The sequence below is a fragment of the Halteromyces radiatus genome, assembly GCF_025201355.1.
Source record: "Halteromyces radiatus strain CBS 162.75 chromosome Unknown BX664scaffold_8, whole genome shotgun sequence".
Lineage (NCBI taxonomy): Eukaryota > Fungi > Mucoromycota > Mucoromycetes > Mucorales > Cunninghamellaceae > Halteromyces > Halteromyces radiatus.
The window spans coordinates 717792-732570 of record NW_026251694.1 but is presented as its reverse complement, the minus strand read 5'-3'; the positions used below and the strand labels follow the sequence as shown (position 1 = coordinate 732570).

Sequence of the window (14779 nt, the reverse complement as noted above, 5' to 3'; positions counted from 1 at the left end):
ACGACGAAACAGACTTGAATACATTGTACTGGAATAGGTAGTGATGAAAACGAGAAAGAAAACCAGAAAAAAGGAAAAAAGGAAAAAAAGCGAAATAGGCATATTTTCTATTCTTTTTTGAAATGCCGCATACTGTTTTTTTTCATTGGTGGAGAGGAATAATATGGTTTGCAGGTGAGAAAAGGGGTGGTTTGCATTGTATTGGTTGTACCAAAAAAGAGAATATAGAGAAATGAATAGAAAGAGAAATATGGTAAGTGAAGTCTTTTTTTTTTTTTTTGGTTACTTACAACCGAAGTTTAAACGTCGCAGGTTTTTGCTACCTGAATTAAGCATATAGCTCAGGCATAGAAAGAATGAAATGATACTAAGAATAAAAAGAGGTGGTAAATTCTTTCTTTTATTTTTTTTTTATCAATAGCCGGATGATGATGATTATTTTCCATTGATGATAGAAAAAGAGAAACAATGAAAAAAAGGAGCTTACTTTTTCTACCATAGTTTGGTTCTTTTTCATAGGGATGCTAAGAATAAAAGGGGATGTTCTTTTTATCACTCATCGGATGATGATTGCTTTTTATTTATTATAGAAAAGAGTCATAATGACAAAGATCAATATAGAAAAATTCATCAGGAATAGACATACACAAAATCATCAAATGATTTTTTGTTCAACTTTCTGCTACCAATGTCTTTAAAGAATGGATGATATGTAATAAAATAAAACTTACTAACGGTTGATTTTAATATACTGGAACTTGAAAGTTTATTTAATAAAAATATCTATCTATTCTTTTCTAATCTAAAGTTTTGAATCACCAATATTATCCTGGTTTGCTTTGTTTCGTAATTTTTCTTGTTCAGTTTTTGTCAATCGAATCAATCCTTCTTGACTTGTTGTTGCAGCAAGAACACCATCCTTGGTATAAATTCGACCAAAGGAGACACCACGTCCATCGCCAGATCTAGGACTATGCATATCGTATAAAAACCTAAATAAAAAAAAAAAGATGAATGATAAAGCCAATTTTTTTTTTATAAATACAATTATTTGTTCTATATATTACCATTCATCAGCACGCATGTTCTTGTGGAAGTAAATACTATGATCCAATGAAGCCATCATACCAAATCCTCTTCTGCCAATCCCCGTAGCTCTTGCAGCCGTCAAAAGGAACCCACTATCACTGATATAAGCAATCACACAAGCATGAAGTTGAGGATCATCACTTAATTTACCACGAGTCACACACCATCTTGCCGAACGACTAAGATTTTGATTATCAGAAACCCAACGATCATTGTCATCAATATCTTTAGGATCCACTTCACGATAATCCACAGGACGATCTTCATCTAATCGTTTTTGTAAATAATCACGATATTTTGCTGACAAATTATTGTTGGCCAATTCTTGTTCCATGAGTTCTTCAGCTCTAATCATCAACATCCAATAAAATAAGAAATAAGCTCTAGTTATCCTATTCCAATTATTTTTATTATAGATTCCAACTTACGATTTCAAATTCTCAGGTGCTGGTACTTTTGGCATAGTAGATTGATGTTCAACAGTTGGTACGTCATAATCTTTGGTGAAACTACAACTACAAACAAAGATAGCTTTTCCTCGTTGCTTGGCACGAACAAAACGAGTAGCAAACGACCGTCCATCACGTAAAGGAATCACTTCATATAACACAGGCATCGATACGTCCCCAGGTAGGATAAAATAACTATGTAATGACTAAAAAAGGAAGGACGCATTTAATATTAGTCATGGTATATATCACATATCTATATTACTTACATGCACTTGGAAGGTCTTGCCAACTGTATGAAAAGCAGCACGTAAAGCTTGAGCAACAATCTAAAAAAAAAAAAAAAAAAAAAAGAGGGCATATATTGCTTTAATAATATAATTTCTATTTTATATATTATTAACATTGTACCTGACCACCAAAAGCTCCACGTGCACCTAAAGGTAACCAAAGTTCTTTCGACATGTATAAATTAACATCGATTTCTTGAACGTCAACAGCATTGGCAAGATGTTCTCCATAGTTCGCAAATTCGTCTGGAGGAGTTGTAACAGGTTCTCTCTGGTTAGAGAATGATATAACAGAAGGAAATGTGGAACGAGGCATGTTGATAAAAAAAAAAAAAAAAAAGATGGAGAAAAAACGACTCAGCGTCAGTCAAAATTCTCATCAGTTGTCAGCAGGAATACAATTTCATCTCCACCTTCCCCCACAGCCCTGAAGGGCATTTGCTTCCCGCTTTCCTATTTTGGATGTTAAAAAACTATCCTATCAATATGTTGTTTCTTTTGCATGCTTCATTTCAATTTTCGGCCAATAAACGAAAAGTTGTCTTAATCCATTTGAAACAAAGAAAAAAAAATAACCCATGCGATATCAACATTTGATTTATGCAAGAATCCTCTTTTTTTTTTTTTCTTTTTTTTTTTCTTTTCTTTTTTTTTCACTTGATAAACATTTGACATCACTTTATATAAACTATGTCTGTCCTTGATCAAATCAAGAAATTTACAACGATTGTTGCTGATTCTGGTGACTTTGAATGTAAGTTAAGTTCAAATAATAAAAGAAAATGAAAGTTAAATTCATTCATTATATAATCATCATAGCCATCGCAGAATATAAACCCCAAGATTCTACTACCAATCCTTCATTGATTTTGGCTGCTACAGCGAAACCACAATATGCAAAACTAGTGGATGATGCTATTGAATATGCAAAGAAAAAATCAAGGTAGAAAAAAAAGAACGTTCATCATCACTTTTATTATTAGTATTGATAACAAAATAATTTATTTTCTAGTGATCAAGCAGGATGGGCAGTGGATAAACTACTGGTCAATTTTGGCACTGAAATTCTAAAGATTGTTCCTGGAAGAGTATCAACTGAAGTAGATGCACGATTATCATTTGATAAAGAAGGCACCATCAACAAGGCGTTGAGATTGATTGATCTATACAAAGAAGAAGGTATCGATAAGGAAAGAATCTTGATCAAAATTGCATCTACCTGGGAAGGAATCCATGCTGCATCAGTATTGGAAAAAGAACATGGTATTCATTGTAATTTGACCTTGTTATTTGGTTTTCCTCAAGCTGTTGCTTGTGCTGAAGCTGGAGTTACCTTGGTAAACACGAAAAAGAAAAAAAAAAAGATAAGTGGGGTATATATTCATCTTTTTTTTTTTTTTTTTTGAATAGATATCACCTTTTGTTGGTCGTATCATGGATTGGTATAAGAATAGTACTGGAGAAACATATGATGATGCCACAAAAGATCCTGGAGTATTATCTGTCACCAAAATCTATAACTACTACAAGCAAAACAACTACAAAACCATCGTCATGGGTGCTTCCTTCCGAAACGTTGGCGAAATCAAACAACTAGCAGGATGTGACTTTTTGACCATCTCACCCAACTTGTTAGCTGAGTTGCAGAATGAGAAGACATCATTGGATCGAGTTTTGAGTCCAGAAAAGGCATGTAAAGAACCAATGACTAAAGTGTCATTCTTCAATGATGAAAAGGCTTTCCGTTGGGAAATGAATCAAGATCCTATGGCTACTGAAAAATTGTCTGAAGGTATCCGTAAATTTGCGATTGATGGTATCAAACTAGAAGATAGCTTGAAGAAGAAACTTTCAGCATGAATCATATTAATAAATAAAAGACCCTTTTAACAACATTCATTGGTTAAAAAAAAAACAACTATTTCATCTTTTTTTTTTTTTTACGTTCCGCGTTTATAACCCCTTTAGGTGGCCAAATAATTTTTCTTTTTCTTTGTTTCCTTTTTTTTTTTTTTTTGTTCCATATTTTTACTTTTATATTTTTTTTATTGGTCTTATCTTCATTTGAGAGAAAGGATCATACTTGACAACATTTGTTTTACTTCGATCCATGACTGATCAATCAACTACAAGAAGCAAGGATGCAACGAACTTGTCTCAACCTGTCTTTGATCAAAATACAACATATCAACCTATCCAACGATCGCCTTATGTTCCTCCACCACCACCTACTCCAATAAACGAAGTACAAAATTACTATAATGCGGTATATAATACTGATCACCGTCCACCAGATTTGATCTTCTCCTCTTCCTCTTCCTCCTCCTCCTCTTCCTCTTCTTCTCCTGGTGTTATGTCAACAAACAAAGCAGCTGTCAGTCAAAATGTATCAAGCAGCAATTCTCGACTGGCAGTTTCAGATAAGGGAACAAAGCGAGTACTTTTTGATTCAAGATCTCCATCACCAACTCATAGTTACTCGGATGTTCATGACCATTCCAAACGAGCAAGACATTATTCATCTTCTAATGGATCAACAATGAATGACATTTCTCGACGAACTGACAGGCATAAAATAATTGATGTATGGACTGGTATTTCATATAAAGAAATGGGTTCAAGTTTTCAAGTGGGTGTGGGTATACAATTTGAAGAAAAGGTGAACAAGTCTGCAGCTTGTGCTTTGACATACGATTATCAGCCGTCCCGTCATGGTGAAATGGTGGTAAGGATAAAAAAAAAAAAAAAAGAATAGTTAACTAGATCAAACCATTGATTTTTTTTTTTTTTTTTTTTTTTGTAGAGTATTCTGCTAGCTTTGGTGACAGCAAAAAAATTGGATTTGGATCATACTACTCTTCGTATTCATACAACAACAATGGACCAATGTAAGTGGAAAAAAAAAAGATAATAGACGTATTGACTGCTCATTCTTAAATATACAATAATTCAAATATTTTTTTATTATAGATTTTTCACCACCGCCTACAGGATCATTACATCTCCATTCACACGAAAAACGATTTTATGAAGGCATATTGGACATTATAAGCCGACGAAAAGGACAAGTCATAATAGTAAGTAGACAATCGAATGAAACCAAAAAAAAAAAAAAAAAGATTTCATATAATAAATCTCAATATTTTATAATTATAGGTATCAAACAAGGGTAATTCTCGATCTAGAGAAAGTGAAATAGCAAGCAGGGGTTCAAAGGAAAAAGCTATCAAGGCACGAAGAGATGCGTAAGTTTAGAAGAAAGAGATATTGATTATTTTTTTTTTTTGAATATGCTTATTATAACTTATTATTATTGTTATTATTATAGGGGAAGATCTGATTTGTTTTGGATTCCTAATAAATTATTGACTAGCGATTATGGTCGTATGATATTATCACGACTAGCACAAAATTCAAACTATTCCCAGAAGCAAACGGAAGATATCACAAACAGTATATTGTCAGCAAAGTCAAGGACCAGTGAGACTCAACAACCAATAGTACAGGTGAAATCAGAACCACAGTCATCATCACCATTACCAACGCGTAAAGCCTTCAATGCACATTCAGAAGTACCTTTATTATCTCCACCTTCAGGCTGGCCATCTGGTATTCCTTTTCCTATACCAGTTCATATTTCAGCAAAACTTATATCGCAAATTATTTCATTGACGATCAAACCGACCTCTAGTGAAATAGCCAATTTGGATCCATTTACAAGATCGATATTCTCTCAAATTTTACGACAAAATGATTATATTCCTGAAGTGGATCTCTCTCATCAACAAGAACAATAGCCTTAGTATCCCTATTGTCATTTATTATTATAATCAGTAATCAACTTCCTCTGGATCTGTATATAGTAGTATCTTTGTTTTATTTTATGCAATATTGCAATAAATAAATAAAAGAAAAAAAGACAAAGAACAAATCCTTTTAGATTCTTTTTTCACTGTTTCCTTTTATAGGTATCTAAAAAAAAAAAGGTCCTAAAACAAGTTGGTCTATTTTTGGGTCTGAGCAGTCCACCAAAAACAAAATGGGTTTTTCCTCCGTGTTACCTTTTTTTTTTTTCTTCCTCAATCACTATTATTGTCTGATTGTCTTAATTTTTTTTTTTATATTTACATTGTACCCTTTTGACATTTCCTTTGAATGATCTTGGGGATTGGTGTTGATATCATTCATTTACCTAGAATTGTAAAAGTGGTCAAACATAGTCGTGAACGTTTTGCTCGTAGGATTTTAAGCCCCACAGAATATCAAGAATTCTTTCAACGTTTTCCTAAGCCAACAGATGCTATACAACAACAACAAGAAATTCTTTATCTTGGATCGAGGTAATATATATATATATATAAAAGAAAAAAAAATTCATATGACTTATTTTGGCTTATTTTTATTTTATTACTATATAAAGATGGTGTATTAAAGAAGCAGTTTATAAAGCACTTTATCCAATTCATAAATTAGAATGGAAACAAGTAACTGTCACTAAGGAAAAAGGTAACCAAAAAAAAAAAAAAGATATTAAAAGCTGATAATATGATTTTTATATATATATTATTAGGTAAACCAGGTCTTCATATTATTAATGGGTCTAAACATGGTATTCATCGTTCCCATGTCAGTTTATCGCATGATGGTGAATATGCTATAGCTCAAGTTATCCTGGAATCAAAAGATTAACACTCCGTCTTGGGTACAACTGTCGCACCTGCTTACCGTCTTAAATGGGCCTTTTTTTTGCTGTTATTTTCATCGAAAATTTTTATTACTTTTTTTTTTTTCTCTCTCTTCTTTTTATTTATTCTTTTTATTTTTTATTTTTTCTTCTTCTTCTTTTTCTTCTTTATACCATTTATCCTTATATCATTTAGGACATAATAAAATAATATTATATTAGTATAGATACAAGAATATACCTCTTCTTCTTTTTTTTTTTTTTTGACCTGTTATTCTTTTTTTGGGTCATTCATCTTTTTTTTTTTTTCTTTTTTCTTTTTACCCCTCCTCCCTCCTCTTTCTCTCACTCTCCTTGAATTCCATCTTTTTTTTTTATTTTTTTATTCTTCTTTTATTTTACCAACTTTGTTTTTTTTTTTTCTACTTTTTACTTACTATGTCCACTTCTCCATCCAATACGAATCAAGTCATACCCAGTCATATTCCCGCTTGTTCACGCTGTCACCAACCATTGGGAGACCAACTTGTTAGAGCACTTGATGGTACCTTTCATCCTGAATGTTTTACGTGTCTGGTAACTTAAATAATAATAACATCTTCCATCTTTTATTTTTTGTTTTTTTTTGTTTTAACTTTATATACGTTGAACAGGATTGTCAAGCACCAGTAGCTGCCATGTTTTTTCCATTTGAAACACCTGAAGGACAAACTTTACCACTATGCGAACGGGATTATTTTCGAAGATTGGAACTTGTCTGTGGTACCTGTCATGAACCTTTGAAAGGTGCTTATATTATTGCTTTGGATCAAAAATATCATACCGATCATTTTATGTGTAGTGTTTGCTCAACTTCTTTTGGACCTGATGATTCTTATTATGAACATGATGGTAAAGTCTATTGTCATTATCATTATTCTACTCAATTCGCTGTGATGTGTGCTGGTTGTGATATGGCTATTTTGAAACAATATGTGGAAATCGATCGAAATGAATCTGTAGAACATTGGCACCCTGAATGTTATATGATTCATAAGGTAACCTTTTTTTTCTGTCAAAATAAAAATAAAAATAAAAAAATTAAAAAAATAAATAAAAATATAAATAAGCGGAATGAAAACTCATCCTTCCAACTTTGATCATTGTGGTTATTTACCATTTATAGTTTTGGAGTGTCAAGGTTCGACCAACTCATACAAAATCTCATCATGGTAAAACAAAATAATATATGTAATGATTTGATATGGATATTGATATATTTCTCTTTGAAAGGTGCAATTCAAAATGCATCTCAATTACTAGATCAACAACATGAAATGGAAAGCAAAATCTTTCGTATTTGGCAAGTCTTGTCCGCTTTTGAAGGTAAAAAAATATATATATATTTCTTTTTTTTTTTGCATTGAAACTCATTCCATCTTTTATTTTATATATGATGATAGAATCATCTGCCATGTGTATCTCTGAAATGCTACTGAATGTATCCAATGGTGCTTTTCTCGAAGGTATTTGTCTCTCTGAACGATTTTTAGTTCATGTGGAAGCTCTCTTTGCTGGCGTGGATGAACTCTGTAGAATTCAATCTGAATATAAACTTCCAGGTAAATGAACTAAAAAATTAGGCGTTAAATCGGCGCACCAAACCAGTAAACTCAAAATATTCGTTTTTGTGTAGAATTCAAATATACTCGGGAAGCCAAAATGTTATGCAAAAAGATCATCAACTTCTTTTCTTTGCTATCAAAGGTACAAGATTTGGAATCAAAAAAACTTGGAATGACTCAAGAATTACTATCTTTGGTAACTGGATTGGCACATTATCTCAAAATATTGATTCGTGTTGCGTTGACTGCTGCATTAGACTTGGTAAGTAATAAAAATAAATCTATTGGAATTTGGATGATTTTTACCTTTTTTTTTTTTTTTTTAGGAACAAGCCACTATAGCATCTAGCGCTGTATCCCGATTATTGGCAAAACTCATGGAGGTAGCTGGAAAGGAAAGACATAGTCGCGACAGTCAACGATTTTTCAAAGCTAATAACACATCGGACATTTGCCAGTATTGTCATACAACTATTGAAGATGAATGCATCAAATACACCGAACACCGTTGGCACGTGCCTTGCTTCCATTGTCGCCAATGTAAACGTGCTTTATCCAACGATTTCCCCAACGCTGTCTTCAACAATGCATCCCAATCCATCGTATGTATATCATGTGCCCAAATCCCTCCCAACAGTAATGATTTTCAACTCTTTCAATATGTCTCCCGGTTATCTCAATATGCATTCCTTCTTCGTGTTGCCCTTAGTCGTCTTTGTAGTCTTCTCCAAATTACAGGTAAATGGGTTAAGATATACTTAATAGATTAGTTTGATGTTCATGCCCTTCTTTCTTTTTTCCTCAATAGATCAGCAATTATCATCAGTGGAATATTCCAGTAAAACGAAGCCATATATTAAGGATGTAGTGAAGGATGGTGGTGTATTTATGAATGAAAAGCAACATCAAGTACCCAGCGCAACCATAGAAGAGAAGACAAACTATTATCCAACTCACATCACAGATGTCAAGAGTACAGTGTCATTAGATCGTAAGATGTCAAGATCATTCAAATCTGCCAAACGATCTACAATCTTAGGAAATGTGAATGCCAAACCTCCTCCTATTGATGAAATGGACTATCCAAATGAAGAGGATGATGAAGAAGATGTTCAAAGACAAATTACAGCAACAACCAGTCGCCAAGCACCTGCAAGATTGGACAGTCTTATTCGACGTATGGATCAACACAAGGATTTACCACCATTACCTGAATCTCGTCAACAACAATTATTGCAACAACAGCAACAACAACAACAACAACAACAGCAACAACAACAGCAGTTAAAAAGTAATAGTGATGATCATGATAATGAAACAACAAGTCGACAACGACGTGTTAGTGTTGGACTTGATGATATACCCATGGTTGGTAAACAATTTATTCAACAACAATCGAAAACATCCATCAAGACTCCTTTGACTCAGCCCAACTCACCATTTGTCCCTGGTACTGGCCTTGTATCGAAATGTGTGATTAGCTCAACTACTGGCAAACCTCGTGTCTATCTCTCTGAACTCTCTGCATTACAATATATGATTATGCGTCATGTTGCTGTGGTACATATTGAGCCTTATGTATCCGAATTTTTTAGTCATGATGAACTTTTACAATTGATACAACTTAAGAAAGCATCTATATGGGGCAAATTCTTTACGTCTTTCAAGAAACCTGGTGGTGTGGCCAAGAAACAATACAAGGCAAAAGAAGAGGGAACGTTTGGTGTACCTTTGGAAATATTGACAGAGAGAACGGGTGTAGAATCCAATCTTGGCGCTGGTGCTTCTCCTATTCGAATTGCTGCTTTTATTGACGATGCAATCACTGCTATGCGACAAATGGGTAAGTCCTTTTTTTTTTTTATTGGATGATGATGTTCCTGTCTCTAATTTTTTTTTTGTTTTCTATTGTATACAGATATGTCCGTTGAAGGTGTATTTAGAAAAAATGGTAACATCCGAAGATTGAAACAAGTTAGTGAACAATTAGATAAGAATCCGAACGATGTAGACTTTTCTTCTGAAAATGCCATTCAAATTGCAGCTTTACTCAAGAAATGGTTAAGAGAACTTCCTGATCCATTATTGACTTATCGTCTTCATCGATTATTTATTTGTGCACAACGTAAAGATTTGAAGATAGAAATAAGTTAGAAAAGTAATTTTGGTATACTGACTCTTCTTTGATATTATTTTAGGGATTGACAACCCTGCTACTAGAAAACGAGTTCTTCATTTGGCTTGTTGTATGTTACCAAGATGTAATCGTGACACAATGGAAGTCTTATTTTTGTTCTTGCGATGGGTGGCTCTCTTCTCTCATGTCACCACTGACGTTGGTAGCCGTATGGATATTCCTAATTTGGCGCGTGTTATTGCTCCCAACATTCTACTCAGTACATCAAAAGATCCACTCAAAGATGAATCTTTCTTGGCAATTAATTCGGTAGAAATGTTACTGGAATCCTATGAAGAATTTTGCATGGTAAAAAAAAAAAAAAAAAAAAAAAAATGTTGACGGATCAGCTGATAGATCTGTATTTTAGGTACCTGAAGATTTGGAACCCTTTTTACAAGACAGTCAATTCCAAGAAGTGAAAGGCGATATGTCATCCAAGGATTTCTTGAAACGAGTGGAAGTATTGATGAAGAAGAAAAGTAATCATACATCAGCAGCACCTTCTACCACCGATCTACGACTGGCAACAAATGATTTACGGATTACCACCGATCATCCATATCATCAAGAAGAACCAATGGCTACTCCTGTGGCTGGAGCACGACCTCATATCAATCAACATCAGCAATCACATTATCCTCAGCATCATCTTCAGCATCATGCACATCAAAATACCTCATCTACTTCCATTTATGCTCAACAACAGTACTTGCCTTATCCTAATCGACATCCACAATCTGATTTTGTTCCAAGTCCTATTGCAACCACACGTCATTCAAGTTTACATAACCATTCATCCAATTCTGGTATGAATGCAAGCACGACAAATTCTCCCACATCTCCAGTTGGCAACAAACCTTCTCAGCTCCATCATCAACATTATCCCCAACATCATTCGCTCAATGATCCCTCATCACCGTCTGAATATTCTCCTTCTCCGCTACGACCTCCTCCTCAAGAGCTTCATTCTTGATTTACTTTAGATTCAACATTATTAGTTTTTCTATTTCCCTCTTATCTCTCTTTTTTTATTTTATTTTTTTTTTTTATTATTACTATTTTTTTTTTTTTTTGTCATTGTACATGTTTCATTCCCTTTTTCTTTATTTCGCTCCACTGTGTTTGTTTGATCTATATTTATATATATATATATATATATATCTTTTCTTATCTCTTGTTTTCAATGTACGATTTTATTTTATTTATCTCTTTAAAGTATTCATTCAATCAATAAAGAAAATAAAAATCAATCAACTATATCCAACTAGACATGATATTTTTTTACTTTTATTCATGATTAGGATAATGATTTGTCCATATAGAAAAAGTAGATTGATTGAGAAGTGTCTTGTATCTACCTAAACTGGAAAAGATCTACTTTTATTTAGTTTTGGATGCATTTTCTATGGCTGAAAAACTATCATGCAACCAAAAAAAAAAAAAAAAAGGAGGCGATCGTTATTTTTGGAAAGGCAGCAATGTACAGTTTATTCAGTTGAGACAAAAAATATATAGAAAAAATAAAGTGATGGAAAATAAATTTGAGAGTGAATCAAATTGAGAATCAATGCAAATAAGGGAGGGAAGATTAAATCATCCATCATCGATATATCCATCATCAAAGTTCAAAAATCAAATCATCAACGATATTTATTTCCATCTAAAAAGGATCATCGCAAATATGTTTGAATACTGGTGCAAATAGGTTTACTGATCTCAGCTCAAAAAAGAAGAAAAAAAAATCCACAAGGGAAAATCTAGTAGTCAATAGGATGATCACTTTTTTTTTTTCCTTTATTTGTTTTATTCAGTCATTCTTCATGATCGAAATAAAGTAGTATGAAGGAAGCAGTCTACAATAAACTTTACTCTGATTCTATGATTCAGTGGCACGTGTTAACTCTTTATGATGATCGATAGATAATAAAATAATATTTTATTTCTATCAAAAAATAAAAATATATATATATATAAATACATAAAAATAATAAGGGGGGAAAATGTGATCAAGAATATGGATAGGAAGAATACAGAGATATAAAATGGAAGAGAGAGAGAGAAAGTAATGAGGTGGACGTATATGTATATAGAGAGGCGGTAGAAGCTTGAAACTATATTTGTTTCAACTGAGAATAGGAAGGAACTAATAAAAATTAAGTTTAGTATACTACTAGCTCTTTAAGAATGATCACTTACATTGCCTACAATGACACTTGGTAAATCAAAGATATCACGTTTGATGGTGAAACAAAATGTACAAGGCACCACCCGCTTGGTCGGACTGAGTAATATACAAGAGCTATAAACGGCTGAGTCAGTATTGTCGAATGCATGTGAGCTGTACTTTTCCCAATATTCTATTGCTGAAGGATTGCTCATAAGCTTTTTTATTTTTAGTTTTGGGTAGTGATAGAAGTATCGATTAGTAAATATTTACCTACTATTTCATATCCTTACCTCATATATATAAGTTTTCTTTCCAAGAAGAGCATCACGGGACCATTGAGTCAGTAATGAAAATTCTTTGCCAACAAGAGTGATTTCACCTGTACGTCGCCATACCACAGTAGGGGTGCCAGAATAACTGATCAGTTTTTCATATTCCTATATAATGATAAAGAGATAAAAAAAAAAAAAAAAAGGTAAGAATCTTGTTTTCTAATCGATAAATCAGTGTCACAGTCCCGGATCCCGGTTTCCTACCAACAATGTCCTTTGTAAACATTTTTCCGTAAATACAAGATCATCTTCCGTCAAATTCATCATAGAGGCCAGAACAGAAGGTCGAAATAGCGCCAGCGCCCGACTGATTCGCATCAAATCCTTACGACTCATCCTAATAGATCAACAAAAAATTATATATATATATATATATATATCAGTTAATTCTCTACATGTATTTTTTTTTAATATACACTTACTTTTGTCGTACGTAGTTGATCAAATAATGATAACCATCCGCGTAACTAAAAGGTTTTGTCGCTCTTGCATAGACCATTTCCGGTGTTACCAATTGATTTCGACGTTTGACCTGTGCAAGTGCAGTGTTGGGACTATCTACCTTGGCGACGACTGCACCTTCTCCATAAGCAGAAAGAGAAGATATCCGTACATTGTTACTAGTTTGTGATGTTGGAGTGGAAGGATTGTAAGGTGATCCAATTGTATTTTGATCAGGTGAGTATAATACTGTATCTAAGCCAGATGCTGATGGTGATGATGCTGATGTTGATGGGTGTTGAATCGAAGGACGAGTCTCCATACCATGATTAGTTGTATTATTGAAAGGTAATGATTTCATGTTTTGCTGATTGTCAGGTTGAATTATAGATGAAGAGAGACCAGCTGCTGTAGCACTTGCCTGCCATAAATTTGATAACGAAGTGGGTGTAGTAGGCGTTCCTGTAGACTCTAAAAGTTGGCTCATCGGTGACCCTAACATACTAGACAAGATGGAATACTCCAAGTTCGTTGCAGTAGATCCAAATCCATAATTGTAGTTATGCAAATCCAACAATTGACTAGCATCAATTCCTAAGTGAAAATGAAGAGAAACAGTCATTAGTATCCATAAAACATTTATAAATATAGATATTTATTTTTGATCCTCACCATTAGTGGAGGCAAAAGCATCTAAAGTTGATTCAGGCGGTAAAGTTGATATTGATTGAAGAGATGCAGCTTGTTGAGAAATGGCAGAAGGTAAAGATGGAGGAATTGTTGCTGAAGATGGAGGAGTACCAGCAGATGAAGGAGTAGAAGGTGGAATATATCTTGATTGAGTATCGTTATCTAATATAATACAACAGATAGAAAAAGAATGAGTTCTGAGAAGTCAATCTGTAGTTGTTTGGTACCAGTCCAAATATAAATAGAAAAAAATAAGTTTTACCTTCTGTATCCTGTAAATACTTTGCCTTTTTCCTTGCACCATCGGTACAGGTACTAGCCAATCCACGTTTCGTACAGCGTTGACAAGGTCGTGCTATTGTTCAAATAAGAAGAAGAAGAAGAAGAAGAGTTAGCCTAAAATAAAGTAAACCCACTATTATTCTTACCATCATCGCAAGTCAAATGTGCCTATAAATATATACATAAAATAGTTAGGTAAAGATCACTTTTTGATAATCTTTTAAGTTGCTTTTTTCCATTGTTTCTTTTTTTTTAACCTTTTGACAATGGATACAGGCTCGAGCAGCTTTCTTCTTTCTAGAGGTTGGTTTTCGAGTAGGTGAAGAAGCAGCAGATGTAGGTACAGATGTGGTGTTATTGGTGTTATTTGTGGTCATTATATAAATATATTTGTATATTGTATATGAATAGGTTAAAATGGAAGAAGAATCCAAACAAGAGAAGAAAAGAATGAAGCGTCAACGAAGGAAAAGAAAAAAAAAAAAGGAAAGAGAAAAAGGTAGTAGTAAACTAGAAAGTTTACATACAAAATAGATTGAAATGTGTAAAAGAGATAGAAAGAAAAAAAAAAA

General features: G+C 33.4%; 6 protein-coding genes across 6 annotated transcripts; 4 read left to right on the top strand and 2 right to left on the bottom strand.

The window, feature by feature from the left end:
• Positions 1-751: 751 nt before the first annotated feature.
• BX664DRAFT_302372 (HotDog domain-containing protein) lies at positions 752-2157 on the bottom strand. The gene is made up of 5 exons (XM_051542427.1): positions 1950-2157; positions 1808-1867; positions 1518-1744; positions 1068-1436; positions 752-992 (listed from the first exon to the last, which is right to left on the bottom strand). The coding sequence occupies exons 1-5, from the start codon at positions 2142-2144 to the stop codon at positions 803-805; spliced, it is 1041 nt and encodes a 346-aa protein (XP_051397115.1). The 5' UTR covers positions 2145-2157; the 3' UTR covers positions 752-802.
• Positions 2158-2518: 361 nt separating this feature from the next.
• BX664DRAFT_285676 (transaldolase) lies at positions 2519-3708 on the top strand (the record flags this gene model as incomplete). The annotated part of the gene is made up of 4 exons (XM_051541682.1): positions 2519-2582; positions 2648-2771; positions 2841-3165; positions 3239-3708. The coding sequence occupies 4 exons, from the start codon at positions 2519-2521 to the stop codon at positions 3686-3688; spliced, it is 963 nt and encodes a 320-aa protein (XP_051397114.1). The 3' UTR covers positions 3689-3708.
• A 128-nt stretch (positions 3709-3836) lies between these two features.
• BX664DRAFT_361713 (uncharacterized protein) lies at positions 3837-5694 on the top strand. Its single transcript, XM_051548257.1, has 5 exons — positions 3837-4553; positions 4632-4716; positions 4799-4905; positions 4985-5073; positions 5157-5694. The coding sequence occupies exons 1-5, from the start codon at positions 3939-3941 to the stop codon at positions 5623-5625; spliced, it is 1365 nt and encodes a 454-aa protein (XP_051397113.1). The 5' UTR covers positions 3837-3938; the 3' UTR covers positions 5626-5694.
• Positions 5695-5906: 212 nt separating this feature from the next.
• On the top strand, positions 5907-6749 carry BX664DRAFT_340730 (4'-phosphopantetheinyl transferase). The gene is made up of 3 exons (XM_051546870.1): positions 5907-6168; positions 6249-6334; positions 6399-6749. Exons 1-3 carry the CDS (start codon positions 5984-5986, stop codon positions 6515-6517), a joined length of 390 nt encoding a protein of 129 aa, XP_051397112.1. The 5' UTR covers positions 5907-5983; the 3' UTR covers positions 6518-6749.
• A 140-nt stretch (positions 6750-6889) lies between these two features.
• On the top strand, positions 6890-11346 carry BX664DRAFT_340729 (uncharacterized protein). Its single transcript, XM_051546869.1, has 11 exons — positions 6890-7088; positions 7166-7549; positions 7678-7723; positions 7785-7877; positions 7955-8113; positions 8188-8378; positions 8443-8854; positions 8925-9959; positions 10035-10241; positions 10315-10601; positions 10663-11346. The coding sequence occupies exons 1-11, from the start codon at positions 6951-6953 to the stop codon at positions 11266-11268; spliced, it is 3558 nt and encodes a 1185-aa protein (XP_051397111.1). The 5' UTR covers positions 6890-6950; the 3' UTR covers positions 11269-11346.
• Positions 11347-12473: 1127 nt separating this feature from the next.
• Positions 12474-14584, bottom strand: BX664DRAFT_268262 (uncharacterized protein; the record flags this gene model as incomplete). Its single annotated transcript, XM_051540989.1, has 7 exons — positions 12474-12677; positions 12753-12899; positions 12999-13131; positions 13217-13706; positions 14188-14280; positions 14354-14375; positions 14465-14584. The coding sequence occupies 7 exons, from the start codon at positions 14582-14584 to the stop codon at positions 12474-12476; spliced, it is 1209 nt and encodes a 402-aa protein (XP_051397110.1).
• Positions 14585-14779: the final 195 nt, after the last annotated feature.